The sequence below is a fragment of the Fomitiporia mediterranea genome, assembly GCF_000271605.1.
Source record: "Fomitiporia mediterranea MF3/22 unplaced genomic scaffold FOMMEscaffold_1, whole genome shotgun sequence".
Taxonomy (NCBI): Eukaryota; Fungi; Basidiomycota; class Agaricomycetes; order Hymenochaetales; family Hymenochaetaceae; genus Fomitiporia; species Fomitiporia mediterranea.
This window is the reverse complement of record NW_006760386.1, coordinates 8,813,934-8,829,954: the sequence shown is the minus strand read 5'-3', so window position 1 is coordinate 8,829,954 and position 16,021 is coordinate 8,813,934. Positions and strand designations below refer to the sequence as shown.

General features: G+C 45.8%; 6 protein-coding genes across 6 annotated transcripts; 5 read left to right on the top strand and 1 right to left on the bottom strand.

Moving 5' to 3' along the window:
* Positions 1–218: 218 nt before the first annotated feature.
* On the top strand, positions 219–3,852 carry FOMMEDRAFT_101848 (uncharacterized protein; the record flags this gene model as incomplete). The annotated part of the gene is made up of 16 exons (XM_007262340.1): positions 219–237; positions 299–698; positions 778–844; positions 912–1,061; positions 1,122–1,345; positions 1,420–1,857; positions 1,922–2,010; positions 2,073–2,182; positions 2,238–2,271; positions 2,321–2,456; positions 2,510–2,528; positions 2,579–2,688; positions 2,749–2,910; positions 2,973–3,075; positions 3,133–3,374; positions 3,442–3,852. Exons 2-16 carry the CDS (start codon positions 489–491, stop codon positions 3,850–3,852), a joined length of 2,505 nt encoding a protein of 834 aa, XP_007262402.1. The 5' UTR covers positions 219–237; positions 299–488.
* Positions 3,853–4,157: 305 nt separating this feature from the next.
* FOMMEDRAFT_151312 (uncharacterized protein) lies at positions 4,158–4,974 on the top strand (the record flags this gene model as incomplete). Its single annotated transcript, XM_007262339.1, has 2 exons — positions 4,158–4,432; positions 4,773–4,974. 2 exons carry the CDS (start codon positions 4,158–4,160, stop codon positions 4,972–4,974), a joined length of 477 nt encoding a protein of 158 aa, XP_007262401.1.
* Positions 4,975–5,896: 922 nt separating this feature from the next.
* Positions 5,897–6,845, top strand: FOMMEDRAFT_25513 (uncharacterized protein; the record flags this gene model as incomplete). Its single annotated transcript, XM_007262338.1, has 4 exons — positions 5,897–6,432; positions 6,495–6,600; positions 6,655–6,749; positions 6,818–6,845. 4 exons carry the CDS (start codon positions 5,897–5,899, stop codon positions 6,843–6,845), a joined length of 765 nt encoding a protein of 254 aa, XP_007262400.1.
* Positions 6,846–7,155: 310 nt separating this feature from the next.
* FOMMEDRAFT_144332 (uncharacterized protein) lies at positions 7,156–8,173 on the top strand (the record flags this gene model as incomplete). The annotated part of the gene is made up of 3 exons (XM_007262337.1): positions 7,156–7,663; positions 7,736–7,861; positions 7,913–8,173. Exons 1-3 carry the CDS (start codon positions 7,217–7,219, stop codon positions 8,171–8,173), a joined length of 834 nt encoding a protein of 277 aa, XP_007262399.1. The 5' UTR covers positions 7,156–7,216.
* A 398-nt stretch (positions 8,174–8,571) lies between these two features.
* FOMMEDRAFT_116865 (glycoside hydrolase family 95 protein) lies at positions 8,572–12,188 on the bottom strand. Its single transcript, XM_007262336.1, has 17 exons — positions 12,075–12,188; positions 11,784–11,970; positions 11,622–11,727; positions 11,519–11,554; positions 11,328–11,469; positions 10,571–11,277; positions 10,429–10,514; positions 10,294–10,371; positions 10,229–10,234; positions 10,126–10,180; positions 10,049–10,065; positions 9,921–9,998; positions 9,667–9,871; positions 9,546–9,611; positions 9,214–9,485; positions 9,042–9,152; positions 8,572–8,965 (listed from the first exon to the last, which is right to left on the bottom strand). The coding sequence occupies exons 1-17, from the start codon at positions 12,161–12,163 to the stop codon at positions 8,678–8,680; spliced, it is 2,529 nt and encodes an 842-aa protein (XP_007262398.1). The 5' UTR covers positions 12,164–12,188; the 3' UTR covers positions 8,572–8,677.
* A 1,189-nt stretch (positions 12,189–13,377) lies between these two features.
* FOMMEDRAFT_16806 (uncharacterized protein) lies at positions 13,378–14,793 on the top strand. Its single transcript, XM_007262335.1, has 2 exons — positions 13,378–13,754; positions 13,814–14,793. Exons 1-2 carry the CDS (start codon positions 13,608–13,610, stop codon positions 14,327–14,329), a joined length of 663 nt encoding a protein of 220 aa, XP_007262397.1. The 5' UTR covers positions 13,378–13,607; the 3' UTR covers positions 14,330–14,793.
* The last annotated feature ends 1,228 nt before the right edge of the window (positions 14,794–16,021 follow it).

Sequence of the window (16,021 nt, the reverse complement as noted above, 5' to 3'; positions counted from 1 at the left end):
TTGCGTGATGGAAGGAAGTAATACAGTCAGATTGTTCGTTTTCGAAAACATTGTTTCGTCGTAGGCAGCACGTGGGCCATGCTGTGATGATTAATGATCTTGTCTGTAATAATAATACATATATAATATAGTCCAATTTCAATCACTTTGCTCCTCGTTCAATGACTGCAGGTAGTGACAGCGCATGATAAAGCGCTGTGAAGACATTAAACGGCCCGCAAGGCACCTCTTCCAAACGTGTGTCCGTGTACCACATGTTGCAATGATCAGGTGTGCTCACTACCGAGCGCATCATCAGTCGATGTTAGCCGACTCGTCTGAAATGGCTATCACCAGGGAACGCGTGCGGCTCGGCTTTTGCAAAGTGCACTTAAGCAGGAGCCGATGCAATACAGTTCACGCGTGAACTGCACTTCACGTTCCTCGGTCTGTCTACAGTTGGTTCGCGTGCCAGGGCTCCAGACGTCCTGCGTGTAGCCTCTCGAACAATGAAGCAGAACGCTGGCTACGGGCTCGGACCCAGACTCAACACCACGCTCGCTTCACTGTTTCTCTTACTCTTATCTTCTGGTGATGTTTTCGGTGCAACAACCTATACCGACTTAGTCAATTTGTTCATCGGGACAGCATCTGGGGCGAATGGCGGGAGTGGCGGAAATGCGTTTCCTGGTGCGGCGGTTCCACATGCTATGGTGAAGGTATGTCTGCTTCAATTGAGAGTGTTGGCTCCGTTTTCCTAGGCCAAGGACTGTTGAGATGCTGAAGCAGATGAGATAGGTTGGCATCGATGTTGACACGACACCGAGGCAAGCGGGGTATATCGCTGATGATTCGCCTGTCACTGGTATGTTTTGTGGACATTTTTAGTGTTATGGAGATACCGACTGACGTCGAACTATTGCCGGTGGAAGGCATTTCGCTGATGCATGATGAGGGAACGGGCGGGAATACAGCAGGGGGATATGGGATCTTCCCGCTCTTCCCGTTGACTAATTGTACTTTTGACGCGTGCCCCGTCGCGCTGGACTCGAGAAAGGCATTAAGAGCTGCGAATGCTGATAGTGAGCTAATCATATGCTCTTTTGCAGAGCATCGCTGACGGAAGTCGTGTCATTCTAAAGAGGCATCACCGGGTTATTTCACATCTGCGTTCGAGAACGGAATCAAACTAGAGGCGACGTCGACGCGCCAGGCTGGTTTGATCAAGTTCACCTACCCGGCGGACTTGAATGGCACATTCGTTGTAGTTGATCTGGCAAATGACCTTCAAAGGTCGTTCGAAGGCGGAAACCTCGATATTGATGCCGACTCGGGCAGGGTAACGCTCAAGGGCACGTACCTTCAGGTATGTAGCATTTATCACAATTACATTGAGTGGATCTGTGTACGACCGACTTTGCTTGTTTTCTTTATTGGAAGAGTTACGGGACGGACAACTACACTGCATTTGGGTGTTATGATTTCACGCCTCCGAGTGGGATCGGCACTAATCAATCCTTCGTTCAATTCGGAACGTACCAATCCGTCAGTTCCAGTAACAAGACCAATGTTACCATCGTGGAAGATACCGGAACTATATCCTTTGCAGGTTCTAGTTCGCCATTAGGCATTGAAGCTGGCGCTCTTCTTGCCTTTACGACTCCATCTCCCGTGACGCAACGAACGATTCTTGCACGATTCGGTGTGTCATTCATCAGCACCGACCAGGCATGCTCGAACGCGGAAGCAGAGATCCCAGACTGGGATTGGGACATAGTGCAGAATGCATCTGTAGCCAAGTGGGAGGACGTCCTAAGTCGGATCGAGATTGATACGAAAAAGGAGGATGTTGAAGTTGTTGAGCTCCTATACTCCTCTGTGTGTCTTTATTCTCCTCTCTTTGCTTCAAGGTACAGCTGGAGAGTCTGACGTTGACTCTTAGCTATATCGCTCGCAACTCGTTCCCGCTAATCTTACTGACGAGAATCCGTATTGGGATTCACCGTATCCATTTTATGACGCACTGTTTTGGTGAAGCTTGTCTTTTCGCAGGTGTAGTCTGGCCTTGATCCTGATGCTGGAATTGGTTTTAGTTCATGGGACACCTTTAGGACTGTCCATCCTCTGTTATCCATCACGTCACCTCGAGAATGGGCAGAGATCGTCAATGCTTATGTAGATGGTTGGCGTAACACCGGCGAGTGTCTCTATCTCCGAATAGTTTGACAACAACTGATGACGGTTCGTTTCGTGCGTAGGGTACATACCGGAATGCCGGGACAACACGAAAAAGTATGTTTGTCACAATTGCCTGTCTTTTCTCGACTCTTTATTTTTATAGGGGTTATGTTCAAGGCGGAAGCGATGGGATGCCAATTCTAGGTGATTTCGCTGTCAAATATAACACACGTGCATCCGAGCTTGGAGTACCTACCGATGACCTCTATCAAGCCCTGGTTGATACCGCTGAGAACACGGTATTTCTTTATGTTCCCCGAGTCGTGTTGATTGCTGATTCGTACGGTTGTAGCCGCCTGATTGGTACATGGGTAGGTAGTCTATCTGTGTGGTACGATTGATTCTCAGCACGATTGTTTAGTTGGTCGTCAAAACACGGCATGGAAGACCTTTGGATACATACCAACGGACTGGACTGACCCATCGGGTTCAACTGGCCTCCCTACTCGTGAAGTCTCCCGAGCGCTGGAGGTTTGTCTCGTTTTAATTAGGGAGCATATAAAACCCACTACTCACTATGCCGGGCATTAGTATGCAGTAGGCGACTTCGCAGTCCGTCAGGCGGGGATTGCTCTGAACAAATCCACGAGCGATATCGCCAAGTATGAGAATAGATCAATGAATTTTCTGAATCATTGGCATCCGAACGTCACAAGCGACAGCTTTATAGGATTCATGCAGCGCCGATTTCCAGTCAGTTATCTCCTTTCTCAACATGACCATACTGCTTATGTCAATATGTGTGTGCACTACAGAACGGAACATTTGCCTTCAGCGATCCCGTCGCTTGCTCTCCGATTGACACTGTCGGTCATTCCTGTGCCCGGGGAACGGATAACAACGTTGGGTTCTATGAATGTTTGTATCTACGTTTGTGTCCTGCATGAATAAGTGGATTGAGGGATACATGTTTAGCGTCGTCATGGGAATACAGCTTCTTCGCACCCCACTCGATGTCGTCGATTGTCGATTTAATGGGCGGGGACGATGCGTTCGTCAACAGAACGACTCACTATTTTACCAAAGGTTATTTCTTAGCAGGGAACGAACCCTCGTTCTCGATGCCCTTAGCTTTCCACTACGCGAACAGACCCGATCTTTCTGCACTCAGAATGAGGAGCGTAGTATTTGATAACTTCAATACAGGGATTGGAGGGGTGCGTTTCCGTTTATTTCAACTCGGCGAACATATGGATTTATTAGCGACAAAACACGATTGTTTAGATTCCAGGTAATGATGACAGTGGCGCAATGGGTGCGCTCCTTGCATTCCACATTCTGGGGTTATATCCAGTTCCATCATCAAGGCAGCTCCTCTTGAACTCCCCACTCGTCTCCGGCTTCATAATTCATAACGACCTGCTTGGAACCTCTACAGAGTTCACTGTCTCGGGATTTGACCCAGCCTCTGTGTCAGCCAGCCCACCCTCCGGTGCAAAGCTGTATGTGACGAATGTAACAGTTAATGGACAGCCGCATGAGAGTCTATGCTGGCTTTCGTTCGAAGACGTCGTTGGTGGTGGTGAGATTGTGATCAGTGTGGATGGGGATGCGGCTTCTGCACAAACAAGAGGATGTGGAGTCGGGGAACATGCCCTGCCTGATTCGCTTGCCTCAGGTGGGTTCCAAAGATAGAGGCAGCGACCTAGATATTCTTCGATAAATTTGCAAATAATGTCTTGCCAATCTCTTAAATTAAACAAAAGAGGTTTTAAAGTTGGAAAGTAATTACTTAAGTAGTCAGCTGGAGATCCCTAGTGTACGAGTGGAAACCGGCCAGTAAGCCACACGGAGGATAACCACGTTGATTTCCCACGGGGTTATCCTCGAGGTGGCATAAAATGCATGTGGTTAACTAAAAATAGTAATATAATGTAAGGGTCGTGCATACAAGCACAAGAGCAAAAAAAATTCAGTTGCGTGCATTGAAGCACACAAACATGAGCGTACGAGTTCTCACTGCTGAGGAGATAGAGATAAAGCTCCAAGAGCTTTATAACTGTCTGTTGACTCTGCCAGATACCCTGCCGCTTTCCAATCAATTCTATAATTTCAAAAATTTCGATCTTGAAGACAACGAAAAAGAAGATTACGGTACCGATGGTGCAGTGAACCGTAGGCTGGAAGTCATTTTCTGTCCGTCAGGTCGTCAGGAAGGAATTCAGCTAAAAGAAAGAGGCCCAGGACTTGAAGCTGTTGTAGGAGTGTTGCAGAAGTATGCGTTAGAGTATCCCAGCAATGTCGTGCTCCAGTTTTTTCTTGTCTTAATCACTCTGTTTGACTTAAATTCATTGTAAATTTCACTAACGGCCTCTAATATCTGCAAATATGCGAGTTTTACACTTTTAACGCGACTTGATTACAAAATAATTACTTTTTTTAAATATTACATAATGTTGGTAACCAAAACCACATGTTGGAAACTGCCCCATAGTCGCATACTTTTCGCATCCGGGCCCTGAGTCCCACGGCCCATGGACTCCGAGATTAGTGCATTGTTAACCCGCAAAACAAATGGATGAAGCCACTGAGCCATCCTCTGTTGCATAAAGCAGTGTTACGGGCGTTGCAGAGGACAATGTGGAAGCAAACCATTTTGGGCCGACGAATAACGTGGCTACTGTGGGATCTCTAGTATACGAGTGGAAACTGCCCCAGAGGGTTTCCCACGTGAGGTTAACCACATGGGGCAGGACTCTTGACTTTTCGCATCCGGGCCCTGAATCCCACGGCCCAATTAGGGATGACCCTGACTGACCACTTATGTAATTCTAGCATACTGTGGCCCTTGTCATGAACAGAGTGAGAAGTTAGGAGGGGGGTTTGGGGGGGCTCTGCCACCCCAATTAGGTTTAGGATAAGTTTGGGCTGTTAGGCTTAGGTGTTAAGTTGGGTTTTAGTTAGGATTGGGGGAGGGGAATATTTATTTTCTTAGGAAAAGTACTTTATTTTGACTTAGTGAAATGTGAGAGGAACTACATGTGGCCAATTGGAGCTAACTAAAATGTGTTTGCTTCTGTATTGAGCCTCATGCACGTCGCTATTCTCTCTTGGTTCTTGAAGTTTACACTTTGCAGCCTCGTGCTCTTGCAAGTAGGGCAACCATGTTAAGCGGACCGTTGGCTGCCACGAAGAAGGAGGGTTTGGCTTACTTCTGTCCCCTCAAGGTCATCTCATCCGACTTTAACTATCACATGTACTTATATCGTGATGGTAACGTCCTGTTCGATGAAACAGATACAAACCGCCCTCAACATGCCGCTGTGTGAATATGGTGCACGATCTTGTACTTAGTGCTTGATGGAATGACGCGGACTAGGCACTCGCAAGTGATTTACATTTCTGCGCATCTGGCGGGCCGTCGGGAAAATCCCGCATCCTGTCTCATAGGTCTCGAGTTTTTCGCAGCCAGGTCGCGGCTGCGCTTCCATCCCAAAACCAATAGCGATCTCGGAAAAATATGGAGCTCAATATGAAGACCTGGATACCCGTGCTGCTTCTGAGTCTGAAGAAATGACGATGCGGACATCAGAAGAAGAATGCTACGTGTAACGACTAATTTCCTCGACTGCGCCTGTCGGGCCCGAGGTTTTGAGCCTGTGGTATAAATCCAGTCAAGCCGGGCGTCTGTTTGATCTTCAACTTTGGCACATATCAAGTCAAATACTTGTCTTTGGCCATGAAACTCACTTTCGCTGCTTTACTTGTGCTCCTGCCCTTTGCACTTGCGTCTCCAGTCCTTGAGCGCAGGCAAGTTGACATGACCTCGCACTGTGGTCAATGGGATACAGTGACTGCGGGCTCATACGAACTTTTCCTCGATCAATGGGGCATTAGTGGCGCGACGGGTTCGCAATGCGCTCAGATTACATCACTCTCAGAATCGATGATCGCATGGAAGACGAACTGGACGTGGTCTGGAGGCAATGGCGTTAAGACCTTCTCGAACATCCAACAGAACGATGGTGTTGGTGTGCAGCTCAGTGCTATCAAGAGCATGCCATCAACTTGGAAGTGGTCATACGATATCTCCAGTGGTGCTGTTGCAGACGTCGCGTACGATCTATTCACAGCAAGTTCGCTTGATGGTGCGAACGTCAACGAGATCATGATTTGGCTTGCGAATTATAATGCAGGCTCAATTTCGGCGACATACGGAGCAGATGGAAAGCCAACGCCTGTCGCATCCGGTTTGAGTATAGCTGGACAGACTTGGTGCGATCGTTCTTTATTTCCCTTTCATGAGGAGTATCACGTTTATTCGTCGATGAATGCAGGAATCTCTATTTCGGTTCAAACGGCGCGAACAACGTGTACTCGTTCCTCCCGAGCTCAGGTAATACGGTCACCAGTTTCAGTGGTGATATCAATGACTTCTTCACGGTGCGTCTCTTGTCCTTCCATAACTCTGTTCATATGACCGACTTCGTGATCCAGTACTTGACATCCGAGCAAGGAGTTGCAACTTCTCAGTATCTGAAGACTGCTCAAGCTGGAACAGAACCGACCTCAGGAAGTGGGACACTGACGACGTACGTTCCAATTTATTCCGTTATATATGACCTACAGATGAACTTATTGCAACTACTCATACACACAGGTCTGCATATAGTCTTGTCATCAACTGATGACGGCCCAAAGTCTAAAGATGATCTCCATGCGCTCAGTAGTTCGCTATGCCTTATTATACGCTGATAATTCTTACTTTCGGTGAACTTTGCAGTGTTGCCAATATATGCGGAGACTTCTTGCGTCAGCGATAGGCTTACAAGTTTGTATGAATTCAACAGTGTTACTAGTACAACCCTGAGTCGATCTCGGCACGAAACGGCATCCAGCGTTCCAAAGATAGAACAGCTAGTCTACGTCACACCCTATGCTCCATCCGCGTCATAGTCCCTCCGCAATATATAAGTATACCATATTTACTTGAACATGCTATCCACCACCAATTTGCAACACAGCGCCTTCACCAGTGTGCAGCCACTGAACTAAGACTATGTCATCAGCGACACAAGACTCTCAAACAAAGAACTCTCCCCATCCGTATGGTACTAGAGATGTGTCTGCTCCAGGCGCATCCGCAAATTCTTCTGCAGGCGTGCAAAGTCCCGTACCGGAGACCCATGGGGTAGTCGCAGCCGCCGGCGCATCGAGAGCCGACGTTGGAAGTGGCCAGAATGTATCTGGTCAAGGACAGTCGCCTGCTCCGAGTCAGACGTTAAATTCAAGCCAGAGTCGAAGTGGTCAGAAGAACTTTGTTGATGGTCAAAACACCGGAACTGGTAGTGAACGACCTGCTGAAGAAGAGGGTGGAGCTGCTCGCGGTTCAGGTACTGGCGCATGCAGTGACACAGGCGCAGGACCTGAAGGCGGATACCCTAAACAGCTGCACGCCGGAAAACTGGAAGGACGTGGACCCGAGTACTGGAAAATGCATGGAGTCGTACGTACTTTCATTTACTTATTGCTCCCGCAGGTGGAATGCTGACAATTTTATATCTGGTCGGACGGACAGACTATTGGTGAGCGATTGCAAGGCGTGCGCGAAGAGATTAAAGGAACGATAAAGCACGACCCCGAGTTGAAAAAGACAGGGAAAGAACGCATGACCGGCGAGCTGAAGCGCAAGCAGTTGGATGAGGTATGATTCGCCATAATCCTTTGCGCAATTAGTTACTGAAAGAATCGACAGGGGAGCAACGCGGATCCTTTCAATACCGCTGGTGGTGACAGCAAGAGTAAAGATGATAAGGAGGAAGAAGAAGGGAACGATTCGAAGAAAACTCGCACGGAAAGGACAGACGAGCCTGGTTTGACGGAGAATCCGCAAGCACATCCGACGGACAAGGGTAGGGAAGAGCAAGCCGCTAGTGTACAACCCGAAGGTACAGGATCCATGTCTGGTCAGAGCCGAGCGAAAGAAAATGCTGCAAGCGGTCTGTACTCTCAGTAGTTTTAGCTTGCTGCCCTTTTACTGACAGAAATACACGGATAGGAGAGGTATCATGAAAAGGGATATAGATAGATAATGCTAGGTTAATGATGTACAGTGTACAATAGTCGAAGTAATTACATCTTCAGTAGTCACTTGCAAACTGACATGAGATAGAATGATCAACCGACTGCATACTCCATTGTCGGTGAACCAAAGATAGAAACCGATAAGACATACGAGAATCCAGGCTAAGTTCCATCAATTCACCACCATGCCCATACAGCACAGATTATGTGGTGGTGATAAACGACAACGCAGCTGAGCGACATAGGGTTCCACCCCGAAATCAACCAGGTTTGAATATCAAGCAAGTTAACTTCAGGAATTTCACGCATTGAAAGCACTTTTAAAGACACCTCTTTTACATCGGCAGTTTATTTACATCACCTTTGATAGTTACCTCTCTTCCTGTTTACAGTGATCATGGAGGCCATTCAGTCCTGCAACGAATCCTACCACTTCCTAGAACCCAGTAATTGTGTACGTCCACTCGGCTCCGGTCGTATTAAAGCTCAACTTCTCCTGACCGGCATGTATGACGTGGACTGGTCTTGAAGGAGCTCCTTCAGCAATGGTAAGCACGGCCTTCGTAGGTTTTGCGTCCACCCAAGCCATGTCTACAGTGATTCCACCGCGGACCCGGGCACCTGAGATCGAGCCTGTGGACCAAGCCGATGGAAGAGCTGGGAGTAGGGTAATCGTGAGAGGTATTGTAGTACTCGCAACATCTGGTGCTTGGATAAGTGCGTTCTAAGTTGCGTAGGTCGTCCATGAAGTCAGTTGCTAATTCAATACCACTTCCAGCCGTGATAGAAAGACAACGAACCATCACCGCAGCAGTATACCCAAAATTAGCATCAATCTGGAAAATTGGATCTGGGTCGAATGGGTTGTAGATGCTGAATAAGTTCGCAGCGAAGTTTCTGTCGACGGCGTACTAAGCGGAATAACTGGTCAGATTTTGCATGTTCGGAGTAGTGAGGATAGTGTCGGCGCACAGTTAGCTCGTGATAAAATTTGTCCGGGTCCGCGAATTGAGCCCAGCAAGCTGCACGCCAGACTTTCTCCCAGCCAGAATCAGCATCTGGACCCGTGCCGTTTCCACGGTGAATCAAACTCGTCCGAGCGGCGGCACGGACGTCAGCAACAGAATATTTGAGGCCCTGGATGTCAGGATTATAGTTTGAAATAGCGTAGCCCGGGTACAAGCCAACAAGATGCGACATGTGACGATGAGTGTCCGTCGGCGAGTCCATGTCCACCTTCCATTCTAGTCAAGTAATCATAAGTATAATTTGATGTGAATCGTCAAAACTCGAAGGAATAGTACCTTGTAGCTGGCCCCACGAACCAATATGAATGCCTTTATCCATACGACCTTTCTTGGATTTGATCTCTGTCGCAATCATGAGAAGCAAGCCATTAGAAACGAAACAATTACTGTCTCCCACCATTTAAAAATGCTTCATCTGTTTCGCCCGCAGCTGCAGCACCCTTCTCTACTGCGTTGAAGAGCTGCCATATAACCTGTTGAGCATGAGCACAAGCTAGTGTGATCGGTGGTTGTTCAGGTGAATTGCAAGGTGCTACTACTAATGTGCCATCCTTGAACCGCTCGTCAGGTATAAGCTTGTTGAGGTGAAAGGAGGCAGCGCCCTGCAGACCATGAATGACACTCTCTTTCTGAGAAATAGAAATGCATTACTTTCACCAAAGGGTATCCTTGAGCTTTCCACCATGCAACGTCATTCGTGAAGTCAAAGTGGTCCCAAACATGAATCATCTAGACAGTGTCTCAACAAACTGATTGGAGGACGGTCGTAACGACTTTACCATCCATGCATTGGATTCTATCCAAAATGGCATGGTCAAAGGTATATAGCTCATTGACCAGACGACTGCAAACATACCAGGATAGTCTGCCCACTCTGCATCACCTTGTTTCATGCCCGTGTGTCCAAAGATCTTATAGATGTCAGATCCAAGACCCGGTACAGTGTTGAACGTACCCACATTTATCTGAGAAGCAAATGTATCGACATGTTAACGCGGCATTTCCATCCGAGATATTTGCCTACTTCATTGTGCAGAACCCAACCCTGAGTACTATTATACAAAACCTGCGCAGTATAGGTACCGCGCGAGACCCACGTTTCCTATACGTATAAATATGAACTGCTTGTTAATTAAGACATCGATCCATAAATACGAACCTCGATGAAATCAAAAAGAGATTTCGTGACGTCCAGATTTGTAGATTCGGCGAACCAATAATTCATTTGCAGATTTATGTTCACGTCTTCGTCCAACACGGAAATTAGCACCAACTTACCGTCTGAAAGGACACCAACTCACGGTAGTCTGCACTCCAGGGATTGCCTGCATCACGAGCCCATTTCCCTTGTAGGTTCGCAGGCAACGCTCCACGTGCTGAACTTACAAGGAGATACCTTCCATAGTTAAAGAGTAGCCATTCTAGATACGGGTCTCCCTTATCAACCCTATAGACATCCTTTAACTTGTCTGTCGGCACCTTTAAGTTGATATTCTGCCCAAGATTTAGAGAGAAACTTGGATTTAAGGCTGACTTGAAGTCTGAAATATGCTCGGCAACAAATTCCGAATAAGACTTCTCTGACGCGCTGATCAGCAGTGAAGAAAGCCCTTCATGGGGGTCCGATCCACGAAACGAAAAGCTATGAGCTGCGTCACCGGCGCCTGCATCATAGTTCGTCCCTCCAACCCACATAATGGACATCGAGGTGGCGTTAGAGATGGTTAACGTCGCGTTCGAGGCTTTTCTCGTATGATTCACATTCGGGACTGTGTTACATTCAATTATCCCACCTGGTGAAACGGAAACAGTAGCCAGAATCTCATAAGCCATCCCAGGGTTCGAAACGAGTCCACTCGAACGCAGAGTTGAGTTATCGGCACAGGTGACGTTGGGCGGAGGCAACCCTATAATGGCACCAAGTGCATATGTCTGCGAGAATCCGGAAGGATTCGTGGACGAGGTATTCTGTGCACAGGCTTGCGCAGGGTATGAGCAAAACGTTTCACTGCGAGATTATTAGTAGGGCAATATGTTGATGGTCAAGCGATGCCTTACCGTGTAAATTGATAATTGCCATGAGTCCAAATAGTCCTTGCTACACCTGTTTCCAAGTCCAGGAACCTTGCGTAATCCGAAATAGCGGAAGATGGTGTATTTGTTAACGTCGAGACAAGAAAACCTGCACTCGAATAATTGCCTATACACATTTCAAATCAAATAGCAACTCAAAAGCTTCATGTACATACCATATGCACCGATTGGAGCCATCAAGGCGTCAACATCTAAGGATATCAACGATAGACTCAATGTCAGACCAGATCAAGTCAGCCTTTCATCTTCCACACATACTATCGATTGTACCATGTTTGCTTTTGAATATCTTTTGCCTGATAGATCGCATAGCTTGTCCAATCTCAGATTGTTCATCTAGCTGCTTATTCCCACCATTATAGCCCTGCGACATATTGTAACTAGACTTTTTTCTGAAAAAAAGTCAAGGAGCCTACATACGGGATCGGCAAACGGACCGCCAGACCAAAGACTTTCAATATTCAATTGAGTTGACTCTTGAGTCGTGCCTCCGGAAATCATAGCTCCAAGGAATCCATTCCCGACCGGTAAAAACTGACGAGCCCAAATATTTCCGGGTGTATCATACCACAGGCCATTCCCTGATGACGGAAAGCCTAGAGGAGCACTGAAAGCGACACGCAAAGAAATGAGTACCAAGAGAGTCAGAAGATCTGTTTTCATGATTTTGGGAGCTTTTCGAGGACAGAGCTAGGGAACACAAGGGCTTACAATCGGGCCTTGGCTAGTCCATCTGCAGGTTGAAGTACACCAAGTCCTGGTATATTTACGGGACATTGCTGTTGACAAACGGACCCCATGACATGTCACATAGGCAGCCTGCTCAATAACATATCAAACGAAGGGCAAACGAGAAGACAAGGTTGAATGAATGGAAGTAGGTGTGGGCCTTGTAGCGGAGTTCTAAGTAACACCTTGCGGACCGGCTTCCTATCACGTGTAGTGCATCGATGTGCTGCTTGCTGTTGTGCCAAAAGTAGTAGGACAGTACCCGTGATACAGGCATGCCCCTTTCAGCATTCTATAAGTCTATAAGACTTTAATATACTGCATTGTGAAAGGTTGTAGTATTCACTTGTGTTATAAAGAATAAACTACTACTACTTTCAAAATTCAATTTCCTTTATTCTGTAGTAACTACTCTCTTGCTTGAACTTGAACTTGTTACTAAACTTTACTTGTCAATTTTAAAGTACACAGCAGACATATTAGAATATAGTAATCAAACATATTTGTATCATATGCTTAACAATATTCTGAAGCAGGGTCCTGATTAGTAAATAAGAATATGATTTAGAATATAATACAAATATACTTATGTACATATTATATTATTACTGTACATAACATTGTCCTATTCCATAGAAAGTCCTTAGATTAATAATATGATTATATACGTATCAACTTTGCAAACACAAATATATGGCGCTCCAATAACAGTGCATATGTATAGTCGCCAGACATAGGTGAATTTGTGGCGATGAAATCGAGCAGCACAAGAGTCATGCACCTCAAGACAAGGAACGAGCAGACCGCTCTGCAAAGTTGCTTTGACCATATGCATCTCTCCAAAAGGCGCACAGTCCGGATCGCAGGAATAGCATTCCAACCGAAGCAAATGCATTTGAGTTTGGGCAATGGGAGTGTCTGGTGAGCGCTTAAATCTAAGAATGTAAATATTACATAATTAAAAAGTTACTAAATTTGTCGGGGCAGTGATCAATGGCATGCAGGTAACGACTTCCTTGCTCTTAAGTTTCTACACGACTCTACGTAACGGATCAACATGACTCACCTTGTTGAGCGATCAGAATGGCCATCCCAGCGCTTTCCCATGTACGCACAGTAAGAATCAAGCCATCTCATGGGCTATGGACACTTCCAGATGGCCGCGCTTTAACGCAGTGCAAATTCCTGTGCACCCACATTTAGGATTATATGACTATACCGAAGATCTCAGCTTGCGCCGTCGTTACGTGGAAAGGGGCCAGCACTGTGTTCTGGGCAGTGAAATGCGATACTCAGTCACTCCGATGCAAGTATATAGGCCACAGCTCTGCCTTTCGGGGTCCTTTATTTTTGCTAGGGCTATGTGGCGAAGATGCTTCAAAGGCGCCAACTGGGCCGAACTCTCCGATATAAAGGACTAGCCTTCGGCGACGTAACATTTTCACTAACAGCCTCCCCTTTACTCGCACAAAACGTGCATCAAAGAGCAAGTTAAGCATACCCCACCGTTCTAAGATGTCGAGGCGTTCTCCAATCCCTACGTCCCGCTCTTCCGCCAAGCAAACTGCACAGCAGACACAGTCAAAGAAGACACCTGCCGAGCTGGTCACGTACCGTCTTGACCAGGACATGGTCTATGTCCAGCCCGCACATAACTTCGAGGTACGCAAAACGAATTGTTCTACTCGGCATCCTTTTTTAAAACAGCAATTCTCTATTAGGAAGCGTTGAATTATGCCCAATCGGTCTTTCCGCAGCTCTGCGATGTTCCGCGCTCACGAATCGCATTCGCTGTGAACGTTCGCGTAAACGGAGTATTAAGAACGGTTCGAATCGCGCCAATGGCTTGGCCGAGAGTCCTTCGTTCATTGGCAACTTACGAAATTATCGACATCTCCATCCTCCCGTGTGCTTCGTCTCCAGTTGCCGCCACCCGTTTCACTAAATCCGAAACGGAGCTCGCCACATCCGTATCCGCTTCTTCTTCGCAAAGAAGTTTCGCTGTCGCCACCTCCGACGAACCACCAAAGTATGGGAATACCAGCGGCACATATGGCGTTGGGTACGGATACTCGACACTAGGCTTGGACTTGTACAAGCCCACTTTGGATGTGAACAAATTAAAAGACTCTGAGAAGTCTCCGAACTATACGTTACTCGTTCCGGAGCCGCAATCGCCATCACCCGTGATCCAGCGATGTGCAAGCGCATTTAGCTGGTTTAGCAAGCGTCTATAATATCCGTTTTACCCCATCGTACTATAATGGGATTTTGCGATAATAGGCGGGCACCGTGCACTTATCTGGGCTACAATCAAGAATCCGTATTCGTAGGGCACGGTACCTACCCGATACCCCGAACTTGTCATTTTCCTTTCTTAGGCATTCTCGTCTCTCAACTCACCTTGATACGAATCACTTCTTGCATCAACTGCGATCTATATTCCTGTGTATCCAATGCTACCCTGCATCTGATATCGCTGTTCCTCTTCTTTTCACACAAGCCACCCATCAAGTATCATATTTTGCATCACATCCTTCATTGCAACAGTTCTGGTATACACCTTGTCTTCCTTGTCACATCTTACTGTATCCAATAGTCACTTACAAATTGCTATAGTCACTATCAATCTAATTGTATTGTACTATCTCAATACAATACTGTGCTTCACTAAATACAATGTATTGTATTTTGCCGTTCCCATGTGTTACAATAAAGAATAGCAATCATCTTGTTTCTCGATTGTTCGTTTAGTGTGCCGAACATGCTATATAATCTACGGTTGAGCACAACTCGGGAACCTGACTGATTCGGCCTGTGCATCATCCAGTAACTAGTACTGGTATCCTCAGCATGTGGATAAGCGCCCAGTTACTTCTCCGTGCCTGCCGTAGAGCTCAACTCGGATGTTACCTTGATTTGGATATCACGGTACAGTGTACAGCTCGAGATTCGTTGGAGCTACTATATTAAGACACCTCAACTACTTGTACAGCACAACTTCATCCGCTATCCATACTTCCCATCAACACCGAGCATCACCTCTCCTCAGATGAATAGTGAGTGATGTATCATGACAAATCTGTGCCGGCACCTCCTCATTTGATATTTGACATTTTATATCAGATATCCTATTCCTCTTGCTTACGTTGATTGTTCATCTGCCACGATCAATAATCCACGGCAAGAACAATTAGTTAATAATATATTCTCATCTACCTTCGAATCCGGAATAACTTAGGGTCGAGCATCGATATAGACACAGCCAATAACACACCCATAGACACCCACACGTTCTTCCGCAACTACTGTCATTTTCATAAATATTGTCACACGCGCGATTTGTGATTTTCGTCACACTAAGTACACTCAAATACAAAATCTATCATAACTCAACTAATACTTAACCAAATTACATGATCTAAGTTGTAAAAAATATACTTTTAAAGTGTCTTTCATATTCCAGAAAAAAAAAGTAAAATGAGCAAAAATTGAGCAAGATACAACACAATATGTGAGTTTTCCCTATATTTCATGTATATGAGTTTTCCTGGCCCTAAAACTGATTGTACAATACTATAAACTACTCTAAATGAAGAATATAACTTTATTGTTAATTTACATATTGAATCCTAACTAGGATACAGAATACACATATAAGTATAATACATATTTAAGTTTGCTAAAATTGAGCATTTTCCCCCAACCTCTCTACACTCAGGGAAAGTTCTTCTGAGTATTATTTATGTTTGTAAATTTATTATAAACAAAATATATTAAATATAAGTACTTTTATAAGTTATAGTAAAGTTATATAAGTCAGAGAAGTACTATTAAAGTAGTATATAGAATAATGACCTTTCTACTTCATTTGAACTAGAAATCCATACTAAGGTCTATTAAAACTGTTTGAAACTAGTCTAATTTAA

Excerpts from the sequence above, each read along its gene's own strand:
- FOMMEDRAFT_116865 (XM_007262336.1), bottom strand. The coding sequence starts at position 12,163 with ATGGGGTCCGTTTGTCAACAGCAATGTCCCGTAAATATACCAGGACTT. Across the intron at positions 11,971-12,074 it reads GGACTAGCCAAGGCCCGATT|TGCTCCTCTAGGCTTTCCGT; the intron begins GTAAGCCCTTGT and ends TGTCGCTTTCAG. Across the intron at positions 10,515-10,570 it reads TCCCTGGAGTGCAGACTACC|ACGTGAACATAAATCTGCAA; the intron begins GTGAGTTGGTGT and ends TGTTGGACGAAG.
- FOMMEDRAFT_16806 (XM_007262335.1), top strand. The coding sequence starts at position 13,608 with ATGTCGAGGCGTTCTCCAATCCCTACGTCCCGCTCTTCCGCCAAGCAA. Across the intron at positions 13,755-13,813 it reads AGCCCGCACATAACTTCGAG|GAAGCGTTGAATTATGCCCA; the intron begins GTACGCAAAACG and ends ATTCTCTATTAG.